The following is a 21184-nucleotide window of genomic DNA, read 5'->3' on the forward strand; positions in this document are numbered from 1 at the left end:
AACAGCTTGCTTTTAATCAGAAATAGCCATGACATGTTGAATGTACTATCCAAAATTATTGAAAATTGGGATAAACAATATTCATTTGAATGCTGACACTAATATAATAAAGAACTTTTTTAGAAATAACATTACTTAATGGTCGACAAAAAGAGCTAAATCACTAAAGACCATTAACCACTCTTTATTAAAAGATAAATGCATTAAAGTGTTAATCTTATTGGTTTTAATGGATAATGACATATTTAAAACTTTTAAAAAGGGCACAAGATATGTTCATATATGGTGAATTTTTAAATAGTTATGACTCTATGGTCTCAAACTAAGAAACGAAAATGAGCTAAAACCAACAGGTTTTGTAAAATTCTACAAATAATTTAGTTCCCTAGAATACAAAGTGAAAATTTAAAAAGAACTTACAAATTTGTGAATAAAATCCCAAAAAGTCCATAAAGTTCTATCACAAGTCCAAAAGTATGAAGTTCCAGTTGAATTCCAGTGGTGTTCCAAATAAGTTCTGATAGTGTTCCAAATAAGTTCTGATATTGAATGTGTTATTATGCCTGTAGTATTCAGTGTGATAATGCTCCACTAGCCTGGAATGTGGCAATGTGCTAAAAGTCTTTTGATGTATCACAATAATATAATCCAAAATGTCCTTATCTGAATTGACTACAATTCCAAATTAGTTTTTTTGTCCAGGAATATTATTGAGCATTTTGTAATTCCGGTGAACAATAATTTGATTAAATAATTCCAACTAAATTAAAACTGAACACAACAATAAGACTCATTCTGCCTCAGATGTTGAGGGAAGACTGAATAAATGCCAATGTAAACAAGATTATATACCCTACTACTCTACCTAGGTTGCATTACCATTTCTAAAAATATTCTATCAACTAAATAGGAAAAGTTCCATTCTGGAAGTTTTTTAGGTCAGAATCAAGACTGTAGTTTTAACTCAAATGGAAGTTAACATGTTTATCATTAATATTGATCTTATTATCTAATCCACAGTCATTGAAAATTATTTAGTTATATATTATGTTGTTTACAAAATAAATGTCACTGGTAAGGTTGACAATTAACTTGATTTTGAACAAAGGTCGAGAACAAACATACTATAAACATATAATCATTAAGAAAAGCCAACAAAAAATACGTATTCAATAACAGCAAAAAATACAACTTAAATAACATCAAACAATAAAAATTAAATAACAAAATATTCAGATATTATTTAGCTTGATATTACTCATCTGTGGACAATAAGATCTAAATCATGAAAGATCTAAACTTTATTAAAAGAGATAAGCATTAAAGTGACAGTCTTTATCTGAAAGAGTTCATTTAATACTGCCATTATGGATATAATTAAAACCCGCATTCTTTTATTTACTGGTTTCATTGGATAATAAATAGCGTGTTTAAAACTTTACAAAAAAAGCTACAAAACATATATTTATATTTTATAAATTTTTAAGTAATGAGGTATAATTTCATTTGCTTTTAGTCCTATAAAAATTTTGTTAACAGACTGTACAAACTGGAATTGGTTCATTGGCCTGTACATAACGTTGTGGAGGTCAAACAGAATTTTCAAGGTAACTTTAACAGTTGGCTCCATTGATAAAAGGGGCATATTCTTTTTCTGTTTTTACGATTCAGATATTTTATCTACAAATGAGTAATATAGTTTAAAACAAAAGTTGTTTGTTATATCAGTGTGATTCAGCTAATGAATAGTTAGAGTGTTTCTCCCAATTTTTTGATAATTTAAATCCTTCTTATAACTTGTCGTTTGTTTCTTTTCAGTCACTGAATGAAATATTTTATGAAATGTTTGTACATCAAATAAAATGTTTCTTTTTACGTCCAAAGACATGCAAAAAAGTATGGTATTGTGAATTAATTATGCTCCAATCACTTGCATTTGGTTTATCTTCATTACATGCTGTCCCACTTCTGTCTGTCCATCTCACTGACCACGATTACTCTAAAACTGCGAATGACATTTTTGATATTATTATGTACATTACCTGGATAGATTTTCAGACCATTACACTAGAGGCATCTAAATGAGGCACTCAATTGGTCCTGGCATGCATCCTATGGTTTCTTTATCCTGGCATGCACTTCATGGTGATTTTGACCTTGCCTGGATGCCATGGTGATTTTATCCTGGCATGCATTCCATGGTGATTTTGTCCTGGCATGGATGCCATGGTGATTTTGTCCTTGCATACATCCCATGGAGATTTTGGTCCTAGCATGGATGCCATGGTTATTTTGTCCTTGCATAGATGCCACGGTGATTTTATCCTGGCATGGATGCCATGGTGATTTTATCCTGGCATGGATTGCATGGTGATTTTATCCTGGCATGGATGCCATGGTGATTTTATCCTGGCATGGATGCCACGGTGATTTTATCTTGGCATGGATGCCATGGTAATTTTGTCAGGGCATGCATTCCATGGTGATTTTGTCCTAGCATACATCCCCTGGTGATTTTGTCCTTGCATGGATCCAATGGTGATTTTGTCAGGGCATGCATTCCATGGTGATTTTGTCCTTGCAGACATTCCATGGTGATTTTGGTCCTGGCATGGATTTCTACATTCATTCATGCTTGCATGCATGCATGCATACATACATACATACATACATACATGTACAGTGATTGCTGATATTTTTCCTTCTTTAATAATGTATTTGATCTTGGAAATTGGTGCTTTGTACAAACCTATTATTAGAGACCAGATGTCTTGAGGGACAGTTTTTGTTGGCAGGAGGGGTGGTCTGTAGTAACAATGACAATAGCAGTAAAGTTGGTGATAGTTAGCTGGAAAATTCAGGCTGTCTCAAGAGGAAACATTGATCTAGTAACAATGCATCATCTCCTAAGTGTTAAGATCAACAATTGTGAGCAGACCCGACCCTAGGATATGTGGGGCCCAAGGCAGCATGCAGGGCCCAAAGCAGCAAGCAATGAGTGCACTTCCCCAATCAAATAAATTGCATTGCCTAAAAGTATGGGGGCCCAAGGTGGTTGAAAATATAGTGCACTCACTTTAATAACAGTTACATTTTCAGTTGGGTCTTTAACATTTTGGTCTATAGTAACCATAAAATCTACTAAAATTACTACCCAAAATTATAGTGGATAAACATTAATAAACATTAATAAAAATTGCTTTGGTTTATAGTAACTTTAAAATCTACTAAAATTACTACCCCAGAAATAATAGTTGATTCACCTTAATAACAATTGCATTGGGTCTTTAACTTGTTGGTTTGTAGTAATCATAAAATCTACTAAAATTATTACCCCAGAAATATTAGTGGATTCACCTTAATAACAATTGCATTTTTAGTTAGTTCTTTAACTTGACTGTTTGTAGTAATCATAAAATCTACTAAAATTACTACCCCAAAAATATTAGTGGATTCACTTTAATAGCAACTGCATTGGGTCTTAAACATATTGGTTTGTATAAATCCTAAAATCTACTGTAATTAATCCCAGAAATGATAGTGGATTCACCTTAATAACAATTGCATTGGGTCTTAAACATATTGGTTTGTATAAATCATAAAATCTACTATAATTAACCCCAGAAACAATAGTGGGTTCACCTTAAGAACAGTTGGATTGGGTCTTTAACTTATTTTTTTGTAGTAAATATAAAATCTACTAAAATTACTGCCGCAGAAATATTAGTGGATTCACCTCAATAACAATTGTATTTTTTGTTGGTTCTTTAACTTGACAGTTTTTAGTAATCATAAAATCTACTAAAAATTACCACCCCAGAAATATTAGTTGATTCACCTTAATAACAATTACATTGGGTCTTTAACTTATTGGTTTGTAGTAACTATAAAATCTACTAAAATTACTACCCCCAGAAATAATAGTGGATTCACCTTAATAAGAATTGCATTTTAAGCTGGTTCTTTAATTTTTTGGTTTGTAGTAACTATAACATTTACTAAAATTACTACCCCAGAAAAAAAGTGGATTCTTCTTGGTACTCATAGTGTATATTAATAATAATAATAATAATAATAATAATGAGGACTTTGTATAGCACCTAATCTTTAGAAGCTCTAAGCGCTTTACAACATTAGACAACACCTATAAGACAAAAAAAAATATAATAATATTATTACAAAAACAAACACCATGAAATTAGAAAAACATTAAAAAATAAAAAACATGCTGAGAATATTTCAGGTAGGAAACATTATTAGGTCTTTAAGTTTGTTCTTGTAGTCGAAATAAGTGAGTTTTGAGAGCCCTCTTAAATGTGATCACTGTGTCTTTGTGTCTAAGTTTAGTGGACAATTCATTCCACGTTGCTGGGCCTTGGTATGCAAAAGAACGCTGTCCATATGACTTTGTTTTCATACTGGGAATAATGAATATATGATTGTCAAAAGAGGAGCGTAAGTATCTTGCTGGTGTGTACACATGGGTGAGATCGGATAGGTATGTTGGACTAGAGTTCGACAGTGAAACGTAGCACAGAGAACAAATTTTGTGTTTGATTCTGGATCGCATGGATAGCCAGTGTAGGGTACTGAGCAATGGGAAGGTGCAGTGCTCTGATTGTGGTACTCTAAGTATGATCCGAGCAGCTGTGTTTTGAAGTTTTTGAAGTTCCTGGAGTAGATATTGAGATGAACCAGACAGAATTGAGTTACAATAGTCCAGTCTTGAAAGCACTAATGAACACACAAGTGTTTTAGTGGCATCAACTGAAAGATATTTGCGAATTGAGCTGATGCATCTCAGCTCAAGATATGTAGCCTTGCATATGTTCATGATATGTTGGTGCAATGTGAGAGTACTGTCCAGAGTAACACCTAGATTTCGTACTGATTGTGTGAATTTAATGTTGGTGTTGCTGATAGTTATTGTTTGAGGTAAAGGATGTGAATGAGAAAGTCTTTGTGTTGTGATCAGAATGGCTTCAGTTTTATCATCATTCATCTGCAGCTTGTTCCATGTCATCCATGATTTCACATCAGAGATGCACCTCTCTACACCTTGGATGGTAGCATCAACTTCAGTTGGGTGGCTAGGTTTGTACATTTGGGTGTCATCAGCATACAATTGGTGAGACACTGGATTATGATCTATGACACTTGAGAGCGGCTGAGTGTATAGAATGAAGAGAACAGGTCCAAGAACAGACCCCTGTGGAACACCACAACATAGATCAACTGGGTTGGAGCGTATTCCATTTGCAGATACAATTTTTGTCCTGTTGACTAAGCAGGACTTGAACCACAGTAAGGCTGTATCATGAATGTCAAATACATGCTGGAGATGGTGAAGTAATATATCATGGTTTATTGTGTCAAATGCTGCAGACAAATCAAGGAGGGTGAGGACTGTAATCTTTCCGCTATCCAACACAGAGTGAATGTTATTAACTACTTTTAGAAGAGTAGTTTCAGTACTGTGGCAAGGGAGATATGTAGATTGTACATTGCTAAAAAGACTGTTTGAGCTTAGATGAGATACAAGCTGGGATAGAACAACCTTTTCTAAGATTTTTTATATGAATGGGAGATTAGAAACTGGGTGGTAGTTCTTTAAATTGTTATGGTCTAGTGTTGGTTTCTTCAGCAGAGGCTTTACAATGGCAGTTTTGAAAAATGATGGGAATTCCCTGGAAGAGAGAGAGGTATTAATAACTTCAGTTAGTGAAGGCAATACTGGATCTAAACACTCAAGCAGCAGTGATGTTGGAATTGGATCATGTTCACATGACTTTGGTGCACTCTTCATCACGATTGTACATACAAAATCCATAGAGACAGGTTCAAATGCTGCTAATGGTTGCCGCTCAAATTCTTTATCCCAACTGTATGGTGACGACAAGTCAGTTGAAATTGTGGTGTCAAGCTTATCTCTAATGGCTTGTACTTTGTCACGGAAAAAATTTGCAAACATGTCCAAAAGTATGACTGGAGAGAAGGTAGTTGGAAGTGGTGTTGATTTGTACCTTGAGATTAGCTTGTTAGTAATCTCGAAGAGCTCTTTGCAGCTGGAACTTTCCATGATCTTACTAGTGTAGTGGGCTGATTTCGTTGCATGGACTATATTTGTGACATTCTTCTTAGCGACTTCATAGATTTGCTTATGAATAGTGAGTCTGGTGGAAAGCCAGAGCCTCTCAGCTTTACGGCAGTCTCTTTTAGCAGTGTGAAGCTGGTCCCTAACACTGCTATACCATGGAGAATACTTTTGAATTGATACTCTGCACTTGGTAGCTGGGGCATGTTTGTCAAGCAATGAACGCAGACAGTTATCGAGTTGTTCTGCAGTAGTTTGGTTCTATTTATCATACGGAGGTTTCTCTTAGTAGCAGATAAAGGTGGAGGGTTAGGGACTGATACGTCCAGATGGCATATAATGCAGAGGTGATCTGATGCAAGGTGCTGGGATACCAGGGAGGACCGTAGAATGTTGTCATCAGGTCTATGAAGAATCCAGTCTGAAATGTGACCATGTTTATGGGTGGGTTGGTTAACTGACTGAGGTTGAAAACATTAATAGAATCTGTGAGTTTTGATGTATTTGAGTTTCCAGGACAGTCAAAGTGAAAGTTGAAATCTCCAAGAATAATCAGGTTGCCACCTATCGAATTTCCATAGTCCAGGAGATTCAGAAACTGCTCCAAAAAGAGAGAGTCAGCCAGCTTGTTTTTTCTACTAGGAGGAGGGCAGTATAGGCAGAAAAAATGGACTGACCTTTGCTCCAGTGTGAGTGTGGTTTGGACTAGTTCAAAGGATGTGTGGTTGAAATTGAATGTTGTGGTGTAGTTAAGATGTTTTATCAAGGAGTTCTTTGAGATGACAGCAATTCCACCTCCGCGAGAATTACGGGGGAACGACTTGATGGAGTAAACAGTGGGAGCTAGATCCGCACAGTTGGGTTCATCGCCTGATGTTTTTAGCCATATTTCTGTCAGGAAAAATATGTCAACATTTTGGTCATTGATAAAATTAACTATTTCTGTGCGCTTTTCCGGTGGTCCTACTGACTGGGCATTGAATAATGCAATGCGTAGAGGTATTTCTTGGATAGTTGACACAAAGGTTGACGAATTAATAGGGATTTGAATTAGGTTATCTAAATTAACAGTCAAATTTTCTTTTTTTTAAATTGTTGAGCCAAAATAAGGGAGGTAACTGGGATTCTTCTTCCTGTTATTCGCTGGTCAGCTTTGAAACAATGTTTCTTTTTTCACTTCTGTTTACATTTAGGTAATGATGAATGTAGTCACAGTTTGTTCAGTCTAGAGCACAATGTAGAGTGGAGAGCCAAGGAGTGATCATTTAAAGCAATTAATGAGGGTCCATCATAGCATAAACTGGTTGACTGGCAAGTATCATGTGATGGTGTTTTGTTCAGAAACAATGGAGCAAGACAGCTGAGAAAAAGTCCAATTGTTCTCGTTTCCAAAACAAGGAGATGAAGAAACACATACAAATTTAACAGCCAGTACATAATGAACACAATAACGAAGATGAAAACAGGCAACAAGCACAAATATCATGAAAACAGCAAAAAAAAACGGAACAGTGGCTTCAAGCCGGTTAAGCGATAGCGGCCATCTTTTTATGACTTATGACAGATTTCAATGAGTTGCTTCAGAGTTGTTTTATTATTTTTACTTAACAAGATTATAATTCTTTGCCATTTTGAACTAAATATAAAGTTGTTTGTTTACCATTAGGTACCTTACTGGTGTTTTTATGTATTACCTTGTGAGAACAATTACTTCACTATAAAGTGGCCTCACTGATAATGTACATTACTTATGTGATTCCCATGAAGAGAGGTATACAGAGGGAGCAATGTAGTACCTGCATTGACAAATTACACGGATGTATTACAGTGTTAGGTCTAGGGGTGTATACCATGTAACAAGACAAGGTGAAACCAAACAAAAATTCAGTTTCCAAAATATAAATTTATTTCCCTAAAATATAAAATCAAACAAAATGAAAGAATTAAAAATAACTTAGAGTGTATGAATTCCTAGAATGTCCTAAATTCAAATTTCAATTTCACACTAATCCAGAAGCTGTCCAAAGGATTCTGAATGAAGTTGCAACGTGTTATTTGCTAATGTGCTAGCATCACTGAAGAATCCCAGTTCTAAATCCAAACGATTATACTTTAAGGTAATCTCATGAAAGTAAAATAACAAGGAAGTCCTTGAATGTTTCATATAATCCAATAAAATTATTTAAATATTCAATTACCATGTCCTTTAATAAATTCACATAATCCAATAGGTTTTGACTGTTTAAATTAAATATTGTCTACTCTGTTATTCCAATGAACAATTATTAATAAATCATGATTTCCTCCCTCTCTTACAAAGCTGGCATTAATTGTACTATAACATATGTGGTCTTGTATTCGCTTATATAATCTCTATATAATCAACAAAATCTGATTCACTAAAAGATAGATTCTTGAATAATTTAAATCAATATTTAATAAAATAGCTTAACAGTCATTGCATGAAATTTCACCACCACTGGGAAGTAAATGCAGTTGCATTCCTCTCTTTCATTTGATTTTTCTCTGACATCTGTGAACAAAATCCCATTACCTCCAGTTAGACTCTTTTGTCTCATGTGAATTGTTAATGGAACAGGCTATAGTGGACTAAATTCCATTAACTCCAGTTGCATTGTTTTCCCCCATGAGACTTTTTAATGGAATAGCCTACAGTGGGCAAAATCTCATTACCTCGAGATGCATCCTTTTCCCCATGGGACTTTTTTTAAGGAATATGCTACATTGGACAAAGTTCCATTACTCTAGTTGCATTTTTTTCACCCATGGGACTTTTTAATGGAATAGGCTACAGTGGTCTAATCCCGTCTACCTCATAATAGCTGGGTCACATTAGAAATCATTTGTACATCTCTGCAAAGGCTACAGTGAAATTAACTGAATGTAAACCATGTGTAATGTACAGAACATAAATTGTGCATGAATGTCATAAAATCAGCAAGTAAATCAATTGCAAAAGAAATATTTTATGCCATAAATTTTTGTTCTATCCCATATTACTTTTAGCATATTTGAGCTTTTTTGTATAGTAAGGATTGATTGATCGACTTGTTTTTAATGATTTATCAACATATGAGAGACAGTTGAGGTGTTGAGAGCAAGATGCCTTGCCAAGTGACATACCATGACAGCTGGTCAAGGTAGGATATCAACCCAGAACTCCATGCATGTGAGTCTAGCACACTATCCACTGATTCACTCACTCCCTTGTATAATCAACAATGGTTACTACTCTGTGGAATCTCTCTTATATGTACTGCAAATGACCACATTTATGTGTGCAGTCTAGTCTGTATAAAATTAATTCATACATTTATATGCTGTTTAATTTTCAGGAGAATCTAGTCATCCAACTTCAGTAATGAACTACCGTCCACTGTCTTCTGGTGGAGGATGTACCTTGACTTCCTCTCCAACTTGTACAGCTGTTTCTCTTGATTCCTTGGAGTGGCAGCTTCTTGGACACCATGAATACTATGTTGCCATCAAAGTAACCAATACTGCTGGGGAATTCACAATTGGAATCTCTTCGCCCTACATCCATGATGTCCAGCTTCCTTCCCTGGGTAAAGTTTTGGAAGTAGACCCAGAGGTAATTTTCAGTTTTGTATCTAAATGTTAGATAGACACCCAGGACTCTTTTGTACAGCACTCTCTGAAATCTGATATAAAAAATAATGATGTATGGTTTTCAAATTTGTATAGAGTTCATTTGTTATATATATCTATATTTTTTGTAACTCCTGGTACATGATTTTTTATGATTTTTGTAGTCGTATTCATAGCTGTAAATTGTACAGAATACCTTTAGTTAGAGTTTGCTTACAGGGCCTGAATCTCAAAAGTGCATAGTATTGCATTGGATCTATAAATAGATGCTTACGTATGTGTTGACAATTATTAATAATAATCTTAATAATAAGACTTAATGGCACCTTAGGCTTAGTTTCTCTTTGGCTGATGGGGTTTTAACATTTCTGGAAGAATTCAATAACTTTCCATTTGTTGGGCTAGGTCACATGATAGGCAAGTTTGATGCAAAATTAATAGTTTGGTCTGTCAAGTTGGGTCTATTGCAAAATATATTCACAATAGACAGTGTATATAACGAGAGAAATGAGCGATCAGTTTCATTCCATTTTTGGAGTAATTCTCATTTCTCGTGTTCATTTTGCAAGTCTACAGACATGTTTTATGTTGTACTTGGATATTATTTGAAAGGAAGAATATTCATTTAGACTGTTCAGTGGAAATAGAAAGTGCTCATTATTTGGACTATAATATTATTCTGGAACGGTTGTCAACTATTCAAAAGAATTCTGGACAACACTATCTTGATGTCACAGTTCTTCTAGGACTGGTACATTTCTTGCTTGAAATTTCTAAGGAACTTCTCTGTCGTTTAGGACTTGCATAGACCTTTTTATGGAATAGTTTGAATTCACTTCATAATGCTGTAGGTTCCTCTCACATTTTTCATTTATATCTTTGATAATTAATTTGTTCGTTGTTTTATAAAACTTGTTGGTATTGTTCTGTTATTTAGTATGCAACCATAGATTCATAATGATTTTAGAGATAATTTTTAAAGGGCATTATATTTCAAGCAAGCAGTAACTTTCTTCAGTGCTTCCCTTTTGAAAAACAGACATTTGTTAGCTATTGACTTCAAAGTATTTGGCATGTACACTACCTGTATACTGTATATGAACAGTATTCAAACCTTTGAATAGATTAGCATATTTGCATGTTCACTATCTGTATATTGTATATGAACAGTATTCAAACCTTTGAATAGATCAGCATATTTGCATGTACGCTACCTGTATATTGTATAAGAACAGTATTCAGACCTTTGAATAGATTAGCATATTTGCATGTCCACTATCTGTACACTGTATTTGAAAAACCTTTCATGCCTTTTAATTAATTAATCTAACAGTGGCTTCAAAAAGTGGTTACATATGATATGCTTGGCATGAGCAGTAGTGTATTGTTAAAATAAATAGTGAGAGAAGACAATAAAGAAATGAGAGAACACAATAAAAAAGTGAGAGAACACAATAAAAAAATGAGAGAACATAATAAAGAAGTGAGAGAACGCAATAAAGAAGTGAGAGAACACAATAAGTGCAGGGTTCCCATGCTACTGGGAAATCAGGAAAAAGTTGGAGAAATGATAATTTTTTTCCTGACCATGAAAAGTCCTTGAATTTCACAAATATTGATGAAAGTCAGGAAAAACCCAGGAATTTTCCACCACCACTTGATGCCCGAAACAATTGTATAATTGAGTAGTAACTAAACTGATCATGAGTTAAATTTATCGAGTTTTAACCAGAATATTCAGAGGGTGCAGTATGGATCATTTGGTTGCTTGCAATAAACATATATGCAGAGTCAGTCCAAATACTCAGTGGATTAGATTCATCTAGTAGACTTTTTTTTTTCAAAGTCAGCTCGATGATCTTTCCTTCCATGCAAGGTATGAAAACTAGTCTAGCATCACACAAGGCCAACACGGTGGTGGCAAAGCATAGCCGTTTACTTGATATCATTGCAAACTTTAAACATTGTTAGATTGAGTGATACATGCATGAAATTGATATGAAAATTACTTATTTTCTCAGAAATTGACTGCCAGATTGACATGTGCTCTTTGCATGATAAATCCGACTGGCCAGATTGCTGGTTTTTACAAAAAGTATCTGATTTAATATAACTGAATTTCCATACAACATTATAAAGGAGTTTGTTGTTGATCTCACAGGACTATTGGACTTCAAATGTCGTCATTTGAGATTTGTGAAGTCATGTGACTAGTAATGCAAATGGCAAGTACTGGGACAGGTTTCATCTACACCATAGTTTCATTTTGTCTGTCAGCGGATTAATAACATAATGATTATAATACTTGCCATTTCTGAGAAAATAATTCATTTTCCTATCGATTTCATGCAGGTATGTGCCGATATAGCATACGCTTAAATTTTGTAGGGACTACCATATTTCGCTACAGCACGGTGGTGGCAAATTCAAAATTTGCGATATGCAGTTGCAGTGATCACACACCCAAACATAAATGTCCAAAGATGAAAAATGGGGTGGGAATATTCAGAGGAAACTCGGATTAGAAAATGGACTGCTATTTGTTTTAAGCCAAATTTGTAGTCCAGATTATTGAATCTCAGAGCTGAAATGAGAAATTGTTGTCCCTTGTATTATATATTAAAAAACAATATGAGCCCCTGTATCAATACAGGCTTGGGGACTGGTTTATCAAATTTACAAGAAGACAAGTTGATTTTACAGAAAATTCAGGCCTTGTTTATATAACAGTATATAATTTTGAAGGTCTTTTGTCAAAATTCAAATCTATCCTTTTGAGAAAAAAATTAAATGGTGGATTTATAACCAGATCATCTTAAGGAGATTAGGTTGTTTGAAAAATCTTGTTTGGGATTTTATTGCCACAGATAAATTCAGGGTTAAGCTCTTTTCCTTACAAGACAAGATTCTAATTATTTGCATTTAGAATTAAAGGTTTGAAAGGAAACAACATAATTTATGTTCATTAGTTACAATTTTTATTCTGTACATTTAAATGACTTTACAAGCCAATTTATAGGAATATAATCAAACTTGTTTTGTTTGATACAATTTGTGGTTTTATACATGATCATCTTTTTTGACTTAAGTGTTTTTGGAGCGTCTTGAAAGAGAAATGTCTTTAGATTTAGAAAATGCATGTTTTATAATCTAAGTATGGTCTTTAATTCCATTCAGTAATGGTCAAATGTGAACCTCGAAAAAAAGTAATTTGATATCCTGGAAATGACCTGGAAATTTATCTTTAGAAAAGTGTGGGAACCATGTAAGTGAGAGAACACATAAAAGAAGTGAGAGAACAGAATAAAGAAGTGAGAGAATGTAATAAGGAAGTGAGAGAACACAATAAAGAAATGAGGGAACACGATAAGGAAATGAGAGAACACAATAAGGAAATGAGAGAACACAATAAAGAAATGAGAGAATGCAATAAAGAATGAAAGAACACAATAGAGAAATGAGAGCACACAATAAAATGACAGAATACAAAAAAGAAGTGAGAGAATACAATATAGAAGTGAGAGAATTCAATAAAAAAGACCTCAATAAAGTGAGAGAATGCAATAAAGAATTGAAAAAACACTAAAGAAGTGAGAGAATACAATACAGAAATGAAAGAACACAATAAAGAAATGAGAGCACACAATAAAATGAGAGAATACAAAAAAGAAGTGAGAAAATGCAATACAAAACTCAGTAAAGTGAGAGAATGCAATAAAACACAATAAAGTGAGAGAATGCAATAAAGAAGTGAAAGAATGCAATAAAGAATTGAGAGAAAAAACAATATAGAAGTGAGAGAACACAATATGGATATGAGATAATGCAATAAAGAAATGAGAGAATGCAATGAAGAAGTGAGAGAATGCAGTAAAAATTGAGAAAACACAATAAAGAAGTGAGAGAATGCAGTAAAGAAGTGGGAGAACACAATAAAGAAGTGGGAGAACACAATAAAGAAGTGAGAGAATGCAGTAAAGTGTGAGAACACAATAAAGAAGTGGGAGGACACAATAAAGAAGTGGGAGAACACAATAAAGAAGTGAGAGAACACAATAAAGAAGTGGGAGAATGCAATGAAGAAGTGGAAGAACACAATAAAGAAGTGGGAGAACACAATAAAGAAGTGGGAGAACACAATAAAAAAGAAGTGGGAGAATGCAATGAAGAAGTGGGAGAACACAATAAAGAAGTGGGAGAACACAATAAAGAAGTGGGAGAATGCAATGAAGAAGTGGGAGAACACAATAAAGAAGTGAGAGAACACAATAAAGAAGTGAGAGAATGCACTAAAGACGTGGGAGAACACAATAAAGAAGTGAGAGAACACAATAAAGAAGTGGGAGAACATAATAAAGAAGTGGGGGAACACGCATTACTCAGATACAGGGGGACAATTAAAAGCCCAAAAAGGTAAGGGAATGCTGTTCCCATGCATTCCCACATGACTCCAGCAGCCTCGGCTTGACTTCTTTGGTTTGCTGGTTGATTAAAAATGATTGCCTTCAGTAGGACAAAGTATTGAATGTTAATGAAGCAAATAACACAAGTAATAAAGGATCAAAGCCAACTAATGCAGTCCAAACAATACAGTCAAGGATAACAATGCCACAATTTAATGACAGTTGAGATAGTCAACATAGTGACATATTGCAGGTAGGGTCACGTGATGAAATTTGTACAGTGGCATAACTTTATGTACCCAGGATTTCATTCAAAACACATTTTTAGTGTTACATTTAGTAATGATGAAGTGTTTTTAGTTTATGAATGCTTAGAATTTCTCAAACTTTGGGACTCCAGCATATCTCCATAAGATGTGAAACCAAAATATGTGTTCGCATTTGGCACCATATTGCCTGTACTGAGATGGTGCACAGTACAACCCATATCAATCAACAAACAAACATTATTCATTTTTATAAACTGTAAAAAAAGTTCTGAATAAATAAATATACAGAAATCTCTTAGTGCACAGTGAAAAAAGACCATGTCCTAGCAAAAAATATTCAAAGTCTACATTTCCAAGCTATGTTCAAGCTAAATAAATGACTGGGTTCTATTTCCAAGGTTTTTCTGAGCCAGAAATAAACAAGTTCTCATGTCCGTGGCTTTGTCGAAAGTATTCCCAATTTTTTTTAAAATGCACAAGATAATGTCCAAGGGTTACTTATAATAACTTGGACAAAATATCAGAATTGTCTGTGGTGCACAGGTATACCTGGGATAACCTAACAAGAAACCTCAGATGTGTAAGGTTTTTTGGTCAAAATTCCTGACATGAAGACCTTTAAATCTGCAAATATGGTGCCTAACTGCCATCAAATATGGCAACTGTTAATAAAATTAGAAAACCTATAAATGATTTTTCTAAAAAACTGCAATTACAATTTGAGCAAATTTGACAGAATGCATCCTGGCATATTTTTATATTTGTACAACTGATGCTTATCTGCCATAGGCTATGGCCATTATCACAAAAAAGTAAAACCTTCAAATTATTTCTACTCCAAATGTGCTGAGCAGAAGTTTCCTAATTTTACCAAAACAATATCCTGGCATTAAGACCTTTAAGAACTGTATACATGATGCTCATCCAGCACTAGGTAGAACACCATTACTAAAACGAATTTGAAGCAACTTCCACCTCTGTTGAATAGAATTTGACCATACTTGACAGGAGGCATCTTGGTTTGAAGACTTAAACATTTGCACAAATGAGCTGGTCCATCTTCAAATATGGCTGAAGTTTCTAAAAATAGAAACAGTTGGCCAAAGTGACCAAAATTGAACGAAAACAGCAAGAAAGAGATGACTCTCATATGTTTACAACTGATGCTATCCATCATCAAATATGGCCAACATTACTAAAAATGTAATACCTTTGAATGATGTTTTTTCCAAACTCACCAAGCAGAACTTGATCAATTGTTTTGAGTTTATACAGATGATACTAATGACTGACAAATTTATAAAGATGATACCAATCACTGTTTATAAAGATGATGCCAGTCACTGTCAAATTTATACATATGATACCAATCACTGTCAAATTTGTACAGATGATACCAATCACTGTCAGATTTATGCAGATGATACCAATCACTGTCAAATTTATACAGATGATACCATTGTCACTGACAAATTTATAAAGATGATACCAATCACTGTTTATTAAGATGATACCAATCACTGTCAAATGTATAAAGATGATACCAATCACTTTTAAATTTATAAAGATGATACTAATCACTGTCGAATTTATAAAGATGATACTAATCACTGTCAAATTTATACAGATGATACCATTGTCACTGACAAATTTATAAAGATGATACCAGTCATTGTTTATTAAGATGATACCAATCACTGTCAAATTTATAAAGATGATGCCAATCACTGTCAAATGTATAAAGATGATACCAATCACTTTCAAATTTGTAAAGATGATACTAATCACTGTTGAGTTTATAAAGATGATACCAATCACTGTCAAATTTAAAAAGCTGATACCAATCACTGTCAAATTTATAAAGATGACACCAATCACTGTCAGATTTATACAGATGATACCAATCACTGTCAAATTTATAAAGATCACACCAGTCACTGTCAGATTTATACAGACATACCAATTAATCACTGTCAAATTTGTACCGATGATACCAATCACTGTTAAATTTATAAAGATGATACCAATCACTATCAGACTTACAAAGATGATACCAATCAGTCAAATTTATACAGATGATACCAATTACTGTCAAAATTGTACAGATGATACCAATCACTGTCAAATTTATAAAGATGATACCAATCTCTGTCAAATTTGTACAGATGATACCAATCACTGTCAAATTTATAAAGATGACACCAATAACTATCAAATTTATAAAGATTATACCAATTAATCGCTGTCTAAAGATGATACCAATCACTGTCAAATTTATAAACATGATACCAATTACTGTCAAAATTGTACAGATGATACCATTCACTGTCAAATTTATACAGACGATACCCATCACTGTCAGATTTATACAGATGATGCCAATTAATCACTGTAACATTTGTACAGATGATACCAATCATTGTTGAATTCATACAGCTGATACGAATCACTGTCAAAATTATACAGAAGATACCAATTAATTACTGTCAAATTTGTACAGATGATACCAATCACTGTCAAATTTATAAAGATGACACCAATCACTGTCAAATTTATAAAGATGATACCAATCATTGTCAAATTTGTGCAGATGATACCAATTAATCACTGTCAAATTTGTACAGATGATACCAATCACTGTCAGATATGACTGCTGCTACTAAAAACAGACACAATTCTTGAAATGACTTCCCCAAATTGGTTGAAAACAATTTAGTCAAACTAGACCGCTCTGGTGGCCTAGTGGTTAGAGCATCCACCTCGGATGTGGGAGGTCATGGGTTCGATCCCTGGCTGAAGCATACCAAAGACTTATAAAAAATGGTACTAACAGCTGCCTCGCTTGGTGCTCAGCATTAAGAGGTTAGTGTTAGGACTGGTCGGCCTGGTGTCAGGGTAATGTGACTGGGTGGGACATCATGCTACATTGTCTGTAGCATGATGTCCCAGTGCTAGACATCACTATAAACTGCTACACTGCAGACATCATAGTGATATGAATGAAAATTGTTAGAGCTACATAAAAAATCCAAATCACACACACACACACACTCACATTTAGTCAAACTTGAGAGAAAGTATCATGGTCTGGTCACCTTTCAAATCTATATAACTGATGCTGATATACTGTTCTCCCCAAAACTACTACATTGAATGAGACCAGTCTTGACAAGGACCATTCTACTTGAACCCCTTACACTGAATGAGACCAGTCTTGACAAGAAACATTCTGCATGAACCCCTTCCCAAATTCATTGAATGAGACCAGTCTTGACAAGGAACATTCTGCATGAAGCCCTTACATTGAATGAGACCAGTTTTGACAAGGAACATTCTGCATGAACCCATTCCCAAATACATTGAATGTGACAAGTCTTGACCAGAAACATTCTGCATGAACCCCTTCCCAAATATGTCAAATGATGCCAATCCTACTTAAAATATGACCACTGTTACCAAAGCCCTAAGATAGGTTTCACTTTGAATGTGTTTATAGATAGATAGAGATTACAATATAGTGACAAACAGCCATACATACACTGATATATGTCTAATTTATATATATGCAAACAATCAATACATTTGTTTTTAGTTGACTCAGTGCATCTTTTAATTGACTGTCATCCAGTTTTGGATTGATGTAAAGAGAGATATAAATAATCCTACCATGATTTTTGTTTCAGACTCATGATTCCTCCATGCCAACGCCTTTAATGGTAAGAAAAAGATCATATAATGATATAAACTACCAGACTCAAGAGTGTGCTTACATCACACAGTAAAGAAAATAAATTTGCAAGGATAGTTGCTACTGTAGAAACTATGGTAAACCATATATACATTATAAGTTCACTGTACAATTGATTTGCATTTATTTCGTGCCCACTCCAGTGCACTATCAAATGTTTATCAGATTTGAGGGCTTGGCAAATCTTCAACATTAGAATACTATGTTTAGATTGTCTTTTATTATCTCAGAGTAATTTTAGTACTAAATATTGTTATTGTATTTTAAGAGATTGGTTAAGTAACAAAATATAGGACATTACATCTCATAAAATGTTGTAAAATATTTTACTTCTCTTTGCTGTCACTCTGCAAAAGAAACATTTATTGCAAAAGATTATAAATCTCTTTCAAATAGGTATTTAAGTAGAATTTGTTATTTGTTTCTCATTTGGGATTTGATAATTTAAAATGGTGGTTCTAGTTCAGAAGTTATTGTCCATGAAATCCAAGGTTTAGTCATGCTGCCTTTACATTCTTGAATAATCAGAGTAGTAAGAGTATTATTCTATGGAGTGTTACCTCACACTCTTGTGCTGAATTTTATTCTGTGTAGTGCTACCTCACATTCTCAGGTACTAGAGTATTGTTCTGTGTAGTGCTACCTCACATTCATAGGTACTAGAGTATTATTCTGTGTAGTGCTACCTCACATTCTAAGGTACTAGAGTATTATTCTGTATAGTGTTACCTCATGTTCTCAGGTGCGGGATTATTATTCTGTGTAGTGCTACCTCACATTCTCAGGTACTGGATTATTATTCTGTGTAGTGCTACCTCACATTCTCAGGTACTGGATTATTATTCTGTGTAGTGCTACCTCACATTCTCAGGTACTGGTGTATTATTATGTGTAGTGCTACCTCACATTCTCAGGTGTTGGAATTTTATTCTGTGTAGTGCTACCTCACATTCTAAGGTACTGGAGTATTATTCTGTGTAGTATTACCTCATATTCTCAGGTACTAGAGCATTATTCTGTATAGTGTTACCTCACATTTTTGGCACTGGAGTATTATTCTATGTGGTGCTAGTATTATTCTGTTTAGTGCTACCTCACATTCTCAGGTACTGGAGTATTATTCTGTGTAGTGTTTCCTCACATTCTTTAAAGGGGTCGTCCATTAATTATGTCAACAAAATGGGGGGAAGGGGGTTTGAAGAAGTTTGACAATTGTTGACATGGGGGAAGGGGGAGTTCAAGATAAATTGACATCAACAATGTTATTTTTTACAATAAATTTAATAAATCAAAAAATAGGAAATTAGTTGGTGCATTGGTATGGCACACACTCTCTTGCCCGTCAATAGCCCACCAGTTTAATTCTAAACCGTTGAGCTCTTGCCAAGGAAGTCATAGTCTTGCATCATCATATTTTGTTTTTATTCAATGTAGATTGTAGACTGTAGACAGATTTTTAAGGGAAGCTGTTACTAAATTCAAGGACTGCACTGAGCCATAGACATCTAAATAGTATAGCTATCCATGGACTTCTATTAAATAGCATCTAATTCTATATTTAGCATAAAAGCCAGCCATATAAAATATTGTTAGTTTGTAGGGGGGTAAAATTTTATTATGGGGTCACTAAAAGTTTGACAGTTGTTGACAAGGGGGGGGGGGGTAAAAAATTGCCTAAAAATTGTTGACATAATTAATGGACATCCCCTTAGATACTGGAGTATTATTATCTGTAGTGTTACCTCACATTCTTAGGTACTGACATATTTATGCATGGTCCTTATTCTATGTAGTATTACCTCACATTCTCAGGTACTTGGATATTTTTTCTGTGTAGTGCTACCTCACATTCTCAGGTACTAGAGCATTATTATGTGTAGTGTTACCTCACATTCTCAGGGACTGGAGTATTATTCTGTGTAGTATTACCTCACATTCTCAGGTACTTCAGTATTATTCTGTGTAGTGTTACCTCACATTCTCAGGTACTGGTCCTTATTCTGTGTAGTATTACCTCACATTCTCAGGTACTGGAGTATTATTCTGTGTAGTGTTACCTCACATTCTCAGGTACTGGAGTATTTTTTCTGTGTAGTGTTACCTCACATTCTCAGGTACTGGAGTATTATTCTGTGTAGTGTCACCTCACATTCTAAGGTACTAGAGAAAGTATTATTCTGTTTAGTGTTACCTCACAATGTCAGGTACTGGTCCTTATCCTGTGTAGTATTACCTCACATTTTCAGGTACTGGAGTATTATTCTGTGTAGTGTTACCTCACATTCTCAGGTACTGGTCCTTATTCTGTGTAGTGTTGCCTCACATTCTTAGGTACTGGAATATTATTGTGTGTAGTGTTATCTCACATTCTCAGGTACAGGAGTCTTATTCTGTGTAGTGTTACCTCACATTCTCAGGTACTAGAGAGAGTATTTTTCTGTGTAGTGTTACTTCACATTCTCAGGTGCTTGTGTTTTATATTGCGTAGTGTTACCTCGCATTCTAAGGTACCAAAGTATTATTCGGTGTGATGTTACCTCACATTCTCAGGTACTAGACCATTATTCTATGTAGTGTTACTTCACATTCTCAGGTACTGGAGTGTTATTCTATAGAGTGTTACCTCACATTCTCAAGTATTAGAGAGAGTATTATTATGTGTATTGTTACCTCACATTCTCAGGTACTGGAGTATTATTTTGTGTAGTGTTACCTCACATTCTCAGTTACGAGAGATAGCATTACTCTATGTAATGTTACTTCACATTCTCAGGTGCTGGAGGTTTATTCTGTGTAGTGTTACCTCACATTCTCAAGTACTGGAGTATTATTATGTGTAGTGTTACCTCACATTCTCAGGTATTAGAGTATTAATCTGTGTAGTGTTACCTCATATTCTTAGGTATTAGAGTATTAATCTGTGTAGTGTTATTTCAGTCTTAGGTACTAGAGCATTTTTTTTTAGTGTTACATCACATTCTCAAGTACTAGAATATTATTAAATGTAGTGTTACTTTTCATCCATCTGTTAATCTATATG

The 21184-nt window shown here is 34.4% G+C and overlaps 1 protein-coding gene across 1 annotated transcript in view; it reads left to right on the forward strand.

The window, feature by feature from the left end:
• Nucleotides 1–21184, forward strand: part of LOC149790377 (uncharacterized) — a 280245-nt gene that overhangs the window by 134027 nt on the left and 125034 nt on the right. The window contains exons 22-23 of the mRNA XM_089972426.1: nt 9451–9707; nt 18080–18112. Of these exons, the coding sequence (XP_089828552.1) occupies nt 9451–9707; nt 18080–18112 (290 nt within the window). The remainder of the gene's footprint in view (nt 1–9450; nt 9708–18079; nt 18113–21184) is intronic.

Source organism: Sinohyriopsis cumingii, chromosome 10 (assembly GCF_028554795.1).
Source record: "Sinohyriopsis cumingii isolate HCF-2022 chromosome 10, ASM2855479v2, whole genome shotgun sequence".
Classification (NCBI taxonomy): domain Eukaryota; kingdom Metazoa; phylum Mollusca; class Bivalvia; order Unionida; family Unionidae; genus Sinohyriopsis; species Sinohyriopsis cumingii.